Source organism: Myotis myotis, unplaced genomic scaffold (genome assembly GCF_014108235.1).
Source record: "Myotis myotis isolate mMyoMyo1 unplaced genomic scaffold, mMyoMyo1.p scaffold_m19_p_4, whole genome shotgun sequence".
In the NCBI taxonomy this organism is placed as follows: domain Eukaryota; kingdom Metazoa; phylum Chordata; class Mammalia; order Chiroptera; family Vespertilionidae; genus Myotis; species Myotis myotis.
The window spans coordinates 50,903,611-50,918,337 of NW_023416346.1; the positions used below are offsets into that span (position 1 = coordinate 50,903,611).

At 41.8% G+C, this 14,727-nt stretch overlaps 2 protein-coding genes across 11 annotated transcripts in view; one reads left to right on the plus strand and one right to left on the minus strand.

Annotated features, from left to right (window-relative positions):
- The window catches only part of AMMECR1 (AMMECR nuclear protein 1), a 181,195-nt gene that overhangs the window by 145,297 nt on the left and 21,171 nt on the right, over positions 1 to 14,727 (plus strand). The gene's annotated exons all lie outside the window — the stretch shown is intronic.
- TMEM164 (transmembrane protein 164) overlaps positions 1 to 14,727 on the minus strand; it is a 213,860-nt gene that overhangs the window by 6,285 nt on the left and 192,848 nt on the right. For all 10 annotated transcript variants that reach the window (XM_036305182.1, XM_036305181.1, XM_036305178.1 and 7 more), the window contains one exon: positions 250 to 350. In XM_036305182.1, coding sequence (XP_036161075.1) covers positions 250 to 350 — 101 coding nt within the window. The remainder of the gene's footprint in view (positions 1 to 249; positions 351 to 14,727) is intronic.

Here is a 14,727-nt window from a genome sequence, read left to right on the forward strand (position 1 = left end):
GAGTAAAAGGCGGCATCCTTGCCTCCGGATGTATGAAAGAAACAGCCAATACTAAAGGATTCAGAAAACTCTTTAGAGAAGCCAAGGCTATAGATCATAAATCAGTAACCCAGACACAACAATCTGACATCTTGGCCTTTGGCATCTTGTATTTTTAAAACAAAACGATACACCAGCGCCAACCAGGATTATCAAGATTTATGGAGAACTCCAAACAGAGGGGATAGAAGGGGATAGAACTGAACTTACCAGGCCCAAGATCTGTAAGATGCTGAAGTGATAAAAGAACATGAGGCCAGTTGAGAGAAGGGCCCACCGGAAACTGCTGAGGGGCTCTGGGGTGTAAGCACCTGGAAGAAAAGGGGAGATGGTGAGATAGCCGGGTTGGTGACCCACTTCTCCTCCTTTGCCCCATGAGGTGCAGGTGCTGAGGCCACAGCTGCTGCCTGCCGATTACCTCCTTTCACTCCTCGGTGACAGCTACCTAAGAGGCAGCCCTGATATCTGGGTACTCCAATCAGCCCCCTCCCAACCTCTGTTCTGCCATGTAATGCTGGGGCCATTACAAAGAGAGGGCTTTTATTTATTGAAAAAGTAATAAAATAAAATAAAAATGTAACTAGAATTGAAATATGCTATAAGTGCAAAATACACAGATTTTGCATATGAAAAATGTAAAATATCTTAATTTTTATATTGAATACATGTTGAAATAATATTTTGAATATATTGAGTTAAATAAGACATCATTACATTTAATTTTTAAAAGTAATACGAGCTCATTAAAGGAAATTTAGAAAATGTTAAAAGAAGAAACATTTGGAGGAAAAGAAGAAAAACATCCTCAGCACTCAGTTACCCAAATGCAGCTACTGCTAACCTGAGGGGGTGTCTCCTTGGTTCTTTTCTCTGTGCTTTAGAGGTTCCTTTTCTTTTCTTTCTTTTTAAATTACTAATTGTTACACACACACACACACACACACACACACACACACACACACACACTCTGAGTGGCCAGATTATTATGACCACCTGATGTTTGTAGGCAAATTAGCTATAATTTCACGCTGAAGTTGCTAGAGGGCCAGACCATTATAAATAGGGAAGCAGGTTGTTTACCACGACAGTGGAAGTGATTTTTTTCTAAGGATAAGGGTAAATAACACGATTTAACAGCCCTTGAATGTGGGATATATATTATTATGAGTGGCTACCTAGATTATTATGACCACCCCAGCAATACTTCGTTGGGCCACCTTTTGCCTTCAATACTGTGGCGATTCTCCTTGGCATTGACTTCACCAGATGTTGAAAGGTGATGCGAGGAATCTGACACCATGCCTGATGAATAGCACTGCCCAGTTCTGTGAGATTTGATCGTTGTGGAACCAGCTGCCTGATGGCTCTTTTGACTGCATTCCACAAATGCTCAATTGGATTGAGATCTGGTGATTGTGGGGGCCACCTAAGCAAGGTAAAGTCTCCCTCATGTTCTTGAAACCACTCCTGCACAATACGAGCACCGTGGCATGGAGCATTGTCTTGTTGGAAGAAGCAATCTCCATTGGGTTATGCCATCAACATGATAGGATGAACCTGATCAGCAATGATACTTAGGTATGTTGTGCTATTCAGACGTTGTTCCACACAAATTAAAGAGCCCAAATCATGCCAGGAAAACATGCCCCAAACCATAACACTGCCCCACCAGCTTGAAGGGTTGTACTCATGCATGTGGGGTGCATGCTTTCATGCTGTTTCTGCCAAATTCTCACTCTGCCATCTGCATGATGCAACTGGAAATGAGATTCATCGGACCACATGACTTTTTTTCAATGCTCGACTGTCCAATCCTTGTGTTCCTGTGTGAACTGGAGACATTTTATCTTGGTAACTGCAGACAGCAAAGGTGTTCGAACAGGCCTTCAGCTTCCATATCACATAAGATGCAGTGTACAGCTAATTTGCCTACAAACGTCAGGTGGTCATAATAATCTGGCCACTCACATTCAAATATATCCCACATTCAAAAGCTGTTAAATCATGTTGTTTACCCATATCTTCAGAAAAAAATCACTTCTACTGTCGTGGTAAACAACCTGCTTCCCTATTTATAATGGTCTGGCCCTCTAGCAACTTTAGCACGAAATTATAGCTAATTTGCCTACAAATGTCAAGTGGTCATAATAATCTGGCCACTCAGTGTATGTGTGTGTGTGTGTGTGTGCATCTCCTTTATTTCCACATTTATTTTAATCACTCCCTCATGTTTCAGAAGAGAAATGTCATTTATTGGGTATGGCATGGTGGTTGAGAATATAAACTTTGATTTCAGACAGATTTGGTTTTAAATCTGGATTCTACCACTTACTGGCTATGTGACCCTGAAAAAGTTGTTTAAACTCCCCAACTCTCAGTTGAGTTTTCTCTAAAATGGGGATAACAATCCTACCTCCTTCGTAAAGTTGTGAGGAGTAAAAGACATAATAAATTAAGAGCTATTAGAATGAGATATGTTACAATGTAAATGTGTAAATGTGTGTTAGATGCTATAATTATCACACCATTACTATTATTCAAATAACTAAGGAATATGCCACATCCAATGGTTGTGCCATATCCCAACTGCTAGACAACTCCTTCTCCTGGTACACAAAGAATGATATCTTTTCCCTCTATGTCACTAAGAACCTCCATCTCAGTAGGCTTAGATGTATTCCATAGCTTGCAGGGCAGGGGTATGTTTTAGAGAATGTTGTGTCACCCTTAATGGAGACTTGGAGGGAAGTGGTTCAGAATGAAAGGAACCTGGAATCCTCTACCACAAGCAGTAGGTGGCAACATTACTTCCTGGAGTAGTATTTTCCCAAGTAAGTCTTATACTGATTCATCCTTTCATCCATCGGTTATTAGCAGCTATTATATTCTAAGCCTTGTGCCAAGCTTTGGGGATAGGAAGATAAAAAAGAAAGGCTCCCTGCAATCTCAGACTCACAGTCTGGCAGGGTAGGAAGACAAGGCAGTCAACCATCATAAACCAATATGATGGGTACGGTGACCAAGGTCTGCACGACAGAGTGTTATGGAAGACCAGAACTCAGCTTTGGGGGAAAGGTGTGGAAACAAGAACTACTTCTTGGTTCAGTGGGCACAGAGTCCTGAAGGGCAAATGGGATTTAAGAAGGGGCCTGGGTATGCCAAAGCAGCAGCCTACACTAAGGCAGATGTGGGTGGGGAGCCACACAATTCAGAGAACAATGGGTAAGAGCTGGGACCACAGAGGAGAGCGTGCTGGGGTAGTGAACTGAAGTAAGACTTAAGAGGTTGGCAGAGCTGGTCTGTTCCAAGCTGGGCCATGTAGGACTTTAGGAGCCAGGCTGAGGGCTTTGGGCTCCATCCTAGGCTGCAGGGTCATGAGCCCAAATGCCTCAAGTCTCTGGCAGGTAACTGGGAGCAGGGGATGGCCAGGGACAAAGAGATATTAGGGATGCTGGAGACTGGCCAATGGAAAGCCCATGCCCTTTCTAAAGAGGGCAACCACCACTCAGTTCCAGCCAATCACTGCCCTGCAAGGATGTGGGCCCAAAATTGCCAGGTTTTTTTTTTCTTTTCACTTTCTCAAGAGAAGCCAGAAATATGAACTTTCATGTGGAATTTCCTGATTTCTAAATGTTGGCAAATAATTAAAAATGTTTTAAGCAAGCTCAATGGACCAAACAAAACATGTCTTCTTAGATGGATTTCAGCCCACAGGTGGCCAGCTTAGTGCTCTGCTGCAGAGCCATAGAAAACAGTGGAAGCTTTGAAGCTGGAAAGTGATTCGATCAAACATTTACTTGAAAAAGATCACCCTGGCCTACTCATATGTGGGGGATGGCCTGGAGCAGAGGCTGGGAGACTGATAAGGAGACTGTTGGATGAACCCGAAGAGGGAAAAGGATGGATGGCCTTCAAACATAATAGCAGTGGGGCTGGAGAAAAGTGGAGGAAAATCACTAGGAAGTGGTGGAAGATTGGATGTTGGGAGGAAGGGTGAGGAAGGATCTAGGAAGCTTGGAAGGCTTCTAGTTTGGGCATGATTGGGTTGACAGTGCCATTTATTGTGATGGAAAAGAAAGGGAAAAGCAGATTGGAGAGAAGGTAGGGAAACGATGAGGCCAATTTTGGGCATGTTGAAACTGAAGTGTCTGTGGAATATTACAGTGGAAATATCTCTCGATACCTGGATGCACTGTAGAAAATACAGTGTGATGGGTGACTGTGGGCACCGGATCCTGGCAGACACAGGTTTTCATATCCTGGCTCTTGTCACTTATTAACTCCAGGCCTTGAGCAAGCCTCAATATCACTCATCTGTAAAATGGGGTACCACTGCCTAATTCACAAGGTTCTTGGATAGATGAGATAATTTAAGTAATGATTGTAGTGTCAAATCTGGAATTTGAAAAATGCTGATTATTTTTATTATTACAGGCATATCTCAGAGATATTGCAGGTTTGGTTCCAGACCACTGCAGAAAAGTGAGCCACACATTTTTTTTGTTTCAGTACATACAAAAGTTATGTTTACATTAGATTGTAGTCTATTAAGTATGCAATAGCATTATATCTTTCAAAAAGCAATGTACAGCCTTAGCTGGTTTGGCTCAGTGGATAGAGTGTCAGCCTGTGGACTGAAGAGTCCCAGGTTCGGTTCCGGTCAAGGGCACTTAGTGGGTTGCAGGCTGGATCCCCAGTAGGGGGTGTGCAGGAGGCAACTGATCAATGATTCTCTCTCATCATTGATGTTTCTATCTCTTTCCCTCTCCTTTCCTCTCTAAAATCAATAAAAATATATTTTAAAAAACAGTGTACATACCTTAATTTATAAAAAATGCTAACCATTATCTGAGCCTTCAATGAATTGTAATTTTTTTGCTGGTTGAGGGCCTTGCCTTGATGTTGAGAACACAATATCTGTGAAGCTCAATAAAGTGAGGTATGACTGTATGTGAATCACAAAATCAGTAAAGAGGATGGGGCTGAACATCCAGTTATAGGTGTCATCAGTACATAATGGTAACTGAAGTCACAGGAGTGCATGTAGACCAAGAGAGGAAGAAAGCTGGAAGCAGAATACCAAGGAACACCATGGGGTGGGGTGGGGGTGGAGGGCAGAAGATGAGTGAGATGAGGTGACTAAAGCCAAGTTGGGTCTTCTCGGGGAGCAGCTCAGCCTTGCTCTCTGACAACAGCCAGGCTCACAGAACATCTGAGTTTGAAGGCCCTTTGAAGGTATCAAATTCATCCCTCCATTGTATAGATGAAGAAACTTTGGATGAGAGATGTGCAGCACATCAGCCAAAGTCACAGTTGCAGAGCACTGGGCTCTCAGACACTTCCAGGGGACTCACTGCTCAATGCCCATTGCCACTTGTCCAGACCACCATCACCAAGTTGCACCATTTCTTTCCTTGTCTGTCTGTCTAGATGAGAGTGCCTTGGGGTCGAGGACCATGTGGGACTCATATCTGTGTTCCTAGCAACTAGTATAGTGTTTGGTTTGTGAAAAGACATTGAGCTATGCATGTATGCTTCGTTCACTTTCTCACCTGCTAAATGGGTGGGAATTGGGCACTATATTGTCACTCTGGCTGCTGTAGATGTAAAAGGGGAGAAGAGGGGACCTGGAGGACTGACAGGTGCTGAGGCTGCTACTCATGCCACTCCTCAAGCCCCAAGCCATTTTCCTCAGGCGTCCCTACCCCCCATCCTCTGCTTGGCTCCCCCTAGTAGAGCTGGGGAGTAAGGACAGGCCTTGTAGGCCAGGTGGTAGCTGCAGGAAAGGGACAGATGGGAAAAGTATCCTCATTCAGGAGGCAGCTCAGCCACAGACCTAGGGAAAGCTGGGACAAGGCCTCAACCTCTGGGCAGCACCCTCTCTCATCGTGCTCCTCTCCACCCTGCCCTGTGATATGGGGTAAAAGGAACACTGCCAGGGGTCATGTTTCTCAATGCTCTCACTGCCTCTAGCCCAACCCCCCACTTTGGTCTCATTCGTTCTGTGTTGCATCATGCATCCCACACCAGATTTAGTTCCCTGAGGGAAGAGCCATTACTGAATTACCTCTTCACCTTCAGCACCTGGTACACAGTACGCACTCAGAAAATTACCACTGCATGGGTGAATGAAGGGCACAGGCTTTCTGGAGAAACATAAAACTATAACCCTTTGACTCAACAACCTTACTTTTAGGGCTACCATCGAATACCTAAAAAAAACCAAGAAACCGCCCTTATTTGCACAAAGATGCTTACATCTGCACTAAAATATTGGGAAACTGGAAACAAACCAAATGGAGAGATAAGTTAAGTAAACTCTGGTACCTCAATGTTGTGTAATTGTCCACTGCCATTCAACTGACAACCTGACAAGCTCAGTCCCTGGCCAATAATGACAAATGTGAAAGACACAACACCAAACAGTACATTGATGATGGAAAATACAGCTTAGTGTAGCAGTCGCCAACTGGTGGTCCATGAGGCCCGAAAGGTTGGCGACAGCTGGCTTAGTGGTTTAAAACAAAGGCCTTGGGGTCAGACAGCTTTGTATTTAAATCTTGCCTCTGTCACTGCCTATAGGGGTGAGCTTGGGCAAATTGTGCTGCCCCTCTAACCCTGCTAGCCCATATGTAGACTGGAGATAACATCTACCTTTCTAGGCTGCTGAGTAGAATAAGATATTAAAAAGTAAATACAGCAGCTAGCTTGGCACACAGATAGTAGCTGCTATTTTTACCATGCTCACCACCGGTATCCAAAATCTCATAAAAGACTAGAAGACAGGGAATCTTGTAAAGGTGTTCTTCTCTAGGAAGGAAGATTTTGACTGTGGTCTCCACAGCTTTTTTACTGTTACTGGTTCTTTTCATAGCAAAAATGATCAAATATTCCATTTCTTTGAAAAATAAAGAAAGAAAAAGAAAACACACTGGGAATAGATGACCCAGTCTATATAAATATATTCAAATTATATGCAAACATACATCATTCTTTTTTTTCTATATATCTGGATGTGGTCTTTGGGATAATCCCAGTGGGGGGGGGGAAAAACAATTTTCTTCTAAAAGAAAATAGAACCTTAAGAACTTTTAGAAAAATTAAACACATAAAACTTTTCTTTCCTACTTTAAGAAAAAATATGTGACATTTTCTGCTAGCATCTTCTATCCCGGGATGATCAAAGCATTTCAGTGCCAAAGGTAGGGGGAAACCTAGATAATAACTTTTTCTAAAATTGGTTTCTGCCAGAAAGAAGCTTTATGAGTGCTGGGAAAGAAGTCAATTGCAGCACCAGCAGCAAAGACCTATCCCCAGAGATGCCTCTCAGGGGCCCTTTCTCTAATTCTATAATCCCACCCAGGAAGGACTTACACCAAGGAGTTGAGACTAGGCACAGTGGCATTCTGTTCTCCAATCTTCTTCCTGTTACCTTCAACTCATTCAGTTCTACACGTTACACATTCACTCAACATCGACTGAGTGCACACTGGGCACTAGACTCCATGCTACGCAGTGACAATAAGGAGGCAAGGATAGCCCCTGCCATTGAGAATGACCCTGCAGCTTACAATTGAACAATAAGATGTGCAATCAGGTAAGCACAGTAAGTAATGGGGATACCAAGGAAGGGCAGCTGGAGAAGATAACAATTGAGGTGAGTTTTGAAAAATAAGGATTTGGGGTAAGACCTTGAAGGAAGGAAAGGACATTCGGAACAGCCTGAGAAAAGGTGTGGAGGCATGAAACAGCATACTGCTTTCATGTCATCACAAGCAGGTCTGTCTTCCTGTAGCATAAAGTGGGAGATGTGTCAGGAGATGCATCTGGAGAGATAGACAAGCAAGGTCAGGTCATGAAGAGCCTTGTTTGCCATGTTGCGGAACTTGGCCTTTATTCTGTACACAATGAGAAGCCATTAAAAGGTTTTTAAACAGGAGAGTGCAAGGTCAATTTATATTTCAGCTAGCTAGGCTGCTGTGGCAGCAGTGTGGATGATGGACTGGAGAGGGACAAGATTGTAGACTGGTTCAGATTCTGCTTCATAGATAGAGATGACTTGGCAATTTGTATGACGTAGAGACATCGAGGGTCACTCCCAGATCTATGACTTCAATAACTGAGAGGAGTTTATTGAGGGAAGAGATGAGGTCAGGTTGGAGCATACTGACACTAAATGTCGATAGGATATCCAAGCAGACATGTCCAATAGGCTGTGGATGTCCATGTCTAGCACCCAGGAGCGGAAGGTGGCCTGGAACACAGTTTAAAGTATGAATAAAATCACCAGGGAAAGGTCCACAGAATATAAGTAAAGGACCAAAGACAGAGCCTGGGAAATAGCAAAAGTTGCCAAAAGAAAGAGAATCCATGAGAAGATAGGATTGAAGACAAAATTAAAGGTTGTCACTAAGCCACATGTGGCAATTTACATTTAAATGAATTAAAATTATAAATTTCATTCCTCAGTCACACTACATATCAAGTGCTCAATAACCACATGTGGCTAGTGGCTACCATACTGGACAGTGCAGAGATAGAACATTTCCACCATCACAAAAAATTAAATTGGGAACATACTTCTCTACGGAGGCATAGTAAAGACAAATACATTCTACTGGGCTTAGTAACATACTTGTCACTGGTAATCTTTGCTATAGCAATTTCAGGAAAGTAGTGATGCAGAAACTGGATGCTAAAAATTGAAGAAAAATTTTCTAGTTGCACAAGGTGAAGAAAGGGAATTCTAGGAAAAGGAAACAGGATATGCAGTCACAGAGAAATCTTTAGCTAAATCCCCAATATTTCAGCAACTTCTTTGAATGTGCCCTTTATCCTTTTGCTCTTACCCCGCCTACCCCTCCCAATGAGGAGCCTGCTTCATCTCTACCCCTCTAAAGTAGTCACTGGTTTTGGTCCTTTGGCCCATGCAGGTACGGTGCTTCTTTCTCCCTAAGACAGTGATGGCTAACCTATGACACCTGAACTCATTTTTTTGGTTGATTTTTCTTTGTTAAATGGCATTTAAATATATAAAATAAATATCAAAAATATAAGTCTTTGTTTTACTATGGTTGCAAATATCAAAAAATTTCTATATGTGACACGGCACCAGAGTAAAGTTAGGGTTTTTCAAAATGCTGACACGCCGAGCTCAAAAGGTTCGCCATCACTGCCCTAAGACTTCACAACCTCCACACCCTTTTTACACTTGTCTACAAACGTGTGGATCATAGCTCTCAATGTTCCTTGAGGATATTAGTATCTGATTTATTACTACTCTCTCCAAAAGTATTCGTCATATTTCTTGATAACTTCAATATATGCCTAGTTGAACTTTCTATCTTCCTGACCTCTCAGTTACTTGGCCTCTTCTCCTCCAACTATACTGTCCTCTATCACACCTCAGCCACTTATTCTCACAGTCATTCCTGAGACCTTATAATTATGAATATCTGCAACCTTTCCATAAGTCAAGCTTTCCCACTGTACAGTTTACCCCCTCTAACCTTGACCCCAACAGTTGTTTGACCCCACCAGAATCTGCAATCCATTGGTTCTATCATCATTTTGCTATCCCTCATGGGTCTCTCTTCTCTCTTCAAATTCCATGGTCCATCATTCTAATTATCTCTGGCATACACCTTTGACTCCATTGCACCTCTCATTATCATACTCATCTTAAAAAAAAATCAAGATCTGGTGAAGTTCCAATCTTCTCCTCCTTCTTGTTTGCACCTACAAAGTTGAATGTGGCTGGAGAAAAATGACAGATGACTGTTCTTACTTCAAATTTATGATCACAAACCTCAAGTACATCTTTCATGTTGCCAGGCAATCATACTACACTTCCCCAGTCCATTCCCTGTCTCATGCCATAATTTAATATTTTCTCCTCTCTTCTCAGATGTTCAATACTTTTATCTCAACTTCAATCTCAGATGGTGACTTTGCTTCCTACTTCACTGAGAAAAAAAGGAATCAGACAAAAATGTTTTATAAGCTCCCATGATCTCATCTAAGCTTCTATCTGCATTAGGGCCCAATGTACTCTGCCTTCGCCCCTGTTACCATGGATGAATTGCCTAGGTTCCTAGCCAAGGCCAGCCCTCCCATTTGTATCCAGATCATGTCCCCTCTCGCCTACTCGGTATCACTACAGCAACTTTCCTCTTTCTCTTACATCAACCATTTCTTCTTCTCTACTCAATTATTCCCATAAGCATATAAACTAAATATATAATAGTTCCCATTCTAAAACAATCAAATACTTGACCTCACTTCCGGCTGCAACCCCCCCTTTCCTCTGCTCCCCTTTAATAGCAAAACTCCTTGAAAGCATTGTCTGTTACTGTGCTGTCCAATACGGTAGCTACTGGTCATGTGTAGCTATTGAGCCCTTGAGATATAGCTGGTTTGAAAAGAGATAAACTATTAGTGTAAAACACACACTGGATTTCAAAGGATGTAAAATGTCCTGATAATAATTTTATATTAACCATATTGAAATGATAATATTTTGAATATATTAAGCTATATAAGATGTAAGATATATTAAAATTAATTTCACCTGATTTATTTATTTATTTATTTATTTATTTATTTATTTATTTATTTATTTATTTATTTTAAAAAGCCTCACCAGAGGATATTTTTCCATTGATTTTTAAGGAGAGTGGAAGAGAGAGGGAAAGACAGAAATATTGATGTGCGAGAAACACATCAATTGGTTACCTCCTGCATGTGCCCCAACCAGGGCCCTGGGCCAGGGAGGAGCCTGCAACTGAGGTACATGCCCTTGACTGGAATCGAACCTGGGACCCTTTGGTTTGCAGTCCAATGCTCTATCCACTAAGCCAAACTGGCTAGGGCTTTACTTCTTTTTTTAGTGTGACTATAGAACATTTGAAATTACATATGTGGCTCAACATGTTTTTATTGGACAGCACTTGTCTATACTCCCTGTGTAGAATTCTTCTCTTCTAATTCTCTTAACCCACTCTAATCAGGCTTTCACCAAACAGCTCCCATCAAGGTCACAAATAACCTTTCCATTGCTAAATCCAATGGTTTAATTCTCAGGCCTCATCTTATGTTTCCTTTCATTCGTGAAACATTCTTTATTTGGCTTCAGGGATACTGCTCTCTCTTAATTCTCCTCCTGACTTATAGCCTGCTTCTTCTTAGTCTGCTTTTACTGGCTCCTTCTCATTACCCTGACCTCTAAATGACCTGAGGATCACTCTGAGGACTTCTCTTCTCTATATGCTTTCATTCCCTAGGTGATTTAAAACAATCTCATGGCTTTAATAGCATCTATGGAAGTGCTGATGACTCCAACCATTATATCTTAGTCTGGACCTTTGCCTTGAACTCCAGGCTCACATAGCTCACAGCCTACTCAATACTGTACTTGGATATCTAGAGGGCATCTCATTCTTAAACCCAACTTCTAATCTTGGCTTCGGTGGTAGATTGTTCCAGTACTGGCTCCCAGTGAATCACACTATCACAGTATCCACACCCTTATGTATTCCCCTCCCGCACTGATTGGGCTCTGAGGCTCACATGGCTCAGCCATGTAATTTGCAGTGTTCAATTGTACATCATCAAAAAAGATGCAATCAGAGGCTTGATAAGCACTTGTATATTCTCACTTGGAATGCTGCCCTAAGATCCCCCTGTCATGAAAGGACATGTAGATAGAGAAGCCCATCATCCCAGTCATCCCAGCCATCCTCACTGAGCCCAGGCAAAACCAGTAGAAAAATGTCTTAGCTAGTGTGCGCTGCCATAACGAAATACCATGGGTTGAGTGGCTTAAACAAGAGAAATGTATTTCCTCACTAGATCAAGGCACTAGCAGATTCATGATCAGGCGAGAGCCTACTCCTTAGTTCACAGATGGCCACCTTTCTGCTGTGTCCTCACATACTGGAAGGGGCTAGAAATCCCTCCAGCCTCTTCTTATACTAGTAAGAGTGCTAATCCCATTCATGAAAGCCCTACCCTCATGAGCACATCCAACCCTAATAACCTCCTAAAGGCTCCATCTCCAAATACTATCACACTGGAGTTAAGACTTCAATATATGAAATTTGGGGGACACAAACATTCAGTCCATAACAAAGAACAACCTAGCCAACCCACACCGTTTTAAGAAATAATAAGTCATTGATTTAAGCCTCTAAGTTTTGAGAATGTATGTTACATGGCAGATAATTGAAAGAGCACTTCCCCCCAACAATACCCCCCAAAAAAGCAATAAGCAAGCACAAAATCCTGTATCCTAGTATTCCTTTTCCCAATAAATGGCCTTCCATGTAAGACTCAAAAGCCTTAGAGCCATCCTTGACCCCTCCCTTTCTCTCATATTCCACATCTGTCCCATCAGCAAATCCTGTTGGTTATACCTTCAGTGTGTATTCAGAATCCAATGACTTTTTTTGCCTCTACTCTTAGTATACTAGCCCAAGACTCTATCATCTCCTCTCTGAATTAATAAAAACATCACTTACAGCAAGCATGTCAAACTCGCGGCCCACGGTCTGCATGCAGCCCACAATGAATATTTTTGCAGCCCAGCCAATATAATGGTATGTAAGAAACATTTTAATAAAAATTTCTTAACTTAATTTTTATAATATCCTGTTATACATCATTATTAATAACCAACTACATGTTCGCTAATGACTGATTACTATAATCGTGTTGCATTCATTTCCCTTACACGCCTTACACACAAGCACACCATTTCTCTCCACTAATACTAGCAGCGAATATTTAGCAGCCAATTTTGCCATGTCATTAGTCTTGTACTGACTTGTTTGGTGTGCGCAACAGGAAATATTTTGCTTTCGGAGAACAAGAAAAATAGGTTTATTTGCGTTACACTTATTAATTTGTGCAGTTATTCAGTGTCTGGTAAGTTAATGTTCAAGAAAAAATATTAATTTTTATTAAAATGTTCTATTATTTTATGTTAACGATTACTCATTTATTTCAGCCCTTTGTATTCAGCATGTCTCTATCGAAATAAACCTACGTGTCTATGAAAATTGAAGCTTTTGGTTTTTTGCAGCCCACATAAACTTAAACCTTGTTTATTTGGCCCGTGTTAGCCTTTGAGTTTGACATGCTTGACTTACAGGTTCTCCTACTATCCTTGTGCCCCCACAGTCTAATTTCAGTATAGCAACTGGGTGAAAATTTAATTCAGATCATGTCAGTCCTCTGCTCAAAACCTTCCAATGGCCACCCATATCCCTAAGAACAAAATATCTAGTCCTTACCTCATGGTCAGGTGATATTTCAGAACAGCTTCATTTTTGTGGCTTTGCAAGTTGTTCATTTGCCTGGGGACTTGTTACAGACCCTTGCCTTCGTGGCATTCCAGATTTCACTTTAGGTTGGTCCGTGGGGCCCTATATAATTATCTGCTCTTTCACCTATATCTCCATAGGTCTGACCTCATCTCCTACTACTTTACCCTTCCTTCACTCAGCTTTAGACCCCCTGACCTACTTGCTGCTGCTGGAATATTCTAGAAACACTCCTGTTTCAAGGCCTTTATACTTGTTATTTCCTCTGATTGGCACATTCTTCCCTCAGATATTCATTGGCTCACTCCCTCGCCTGCAAGCCTCTCCTCAAATGTCACATTCTTGGTGAGCCTTCCCTATAAATGAAACCACCTCATTTAAAATTATAGCCGTCTCCACACACTCAACAGCACTATGACCCTTACTCTGCTTTGCTCTTCCTCTGGCACTGAACATGCTCTGACTTACTATATATTTTACTTTTTTCTTAACTGTCTCCTCCCAGAAGAATGTAAGCTCCATGAAAGCAAGCATATGTATCTGTTTTGCTCACTGTTTAACCCCCAGTGCCTGACACAAAGTAGAAATTCAATAAGTACTTGCTGAAAGAATAAAGTGAACAGCCCAATGTTGTTCAAGACTTGAATGTATCATTGAACTATAATGTGGGAGAGAGGGATAAAACAGGAGATGAGAGCCAGTTCATGAAGAATTGTTTGTTACATTAGGTATTTTGAATTTTACAAATCACCTTGAGATCCTGTTAAAACATAGGGTCTGTTGTAGTAGGCCTAGGGTGGTGTCTGAGAGTCTACATTTCTAACTAGTTCCCAGGTGCTGCTGGTCCCTGACCATACTTTGAATAGGAAGGGATAGAGCTTTCAGTCTGATTACTGACTGAAATATGGTAAGACTGGACGGAGGCAGGGAGACCAGTATTGAGGCTGTTGCAATAGACCAAGTCAAGGGTGATGTGATCTGAATATAAATATTAGTAGTGGAAATGAATTTGAAAAATGATCATGAGGTCAAATGGACAGGATTTAGTCACTGATTGGATGTGGTGGGAGTGGGAAGAGAGAATAGTGAAGGGCCAGTGATTATCTTTAGATTTCTGGACTAGGTAATGAATGGGTGGTGGTATCAGTCAATGGGATGGGGAATATTGAAGAAGGTGCAGATTTAGGGACAGGGAAGAGAATGACAAGTTTTTAGTTCCTGACAACAATACCATCCCATCTTTGGTGCCCTCTAAATGAGACCCTTAGTTGCCCAGAAGATATATCTCTGGGTGGCACACCCCAAGATGACCATGGATGTGTACTTTTTCATTTTCTCAGCCATTGAGTGTAATCCCAAGTCAGGT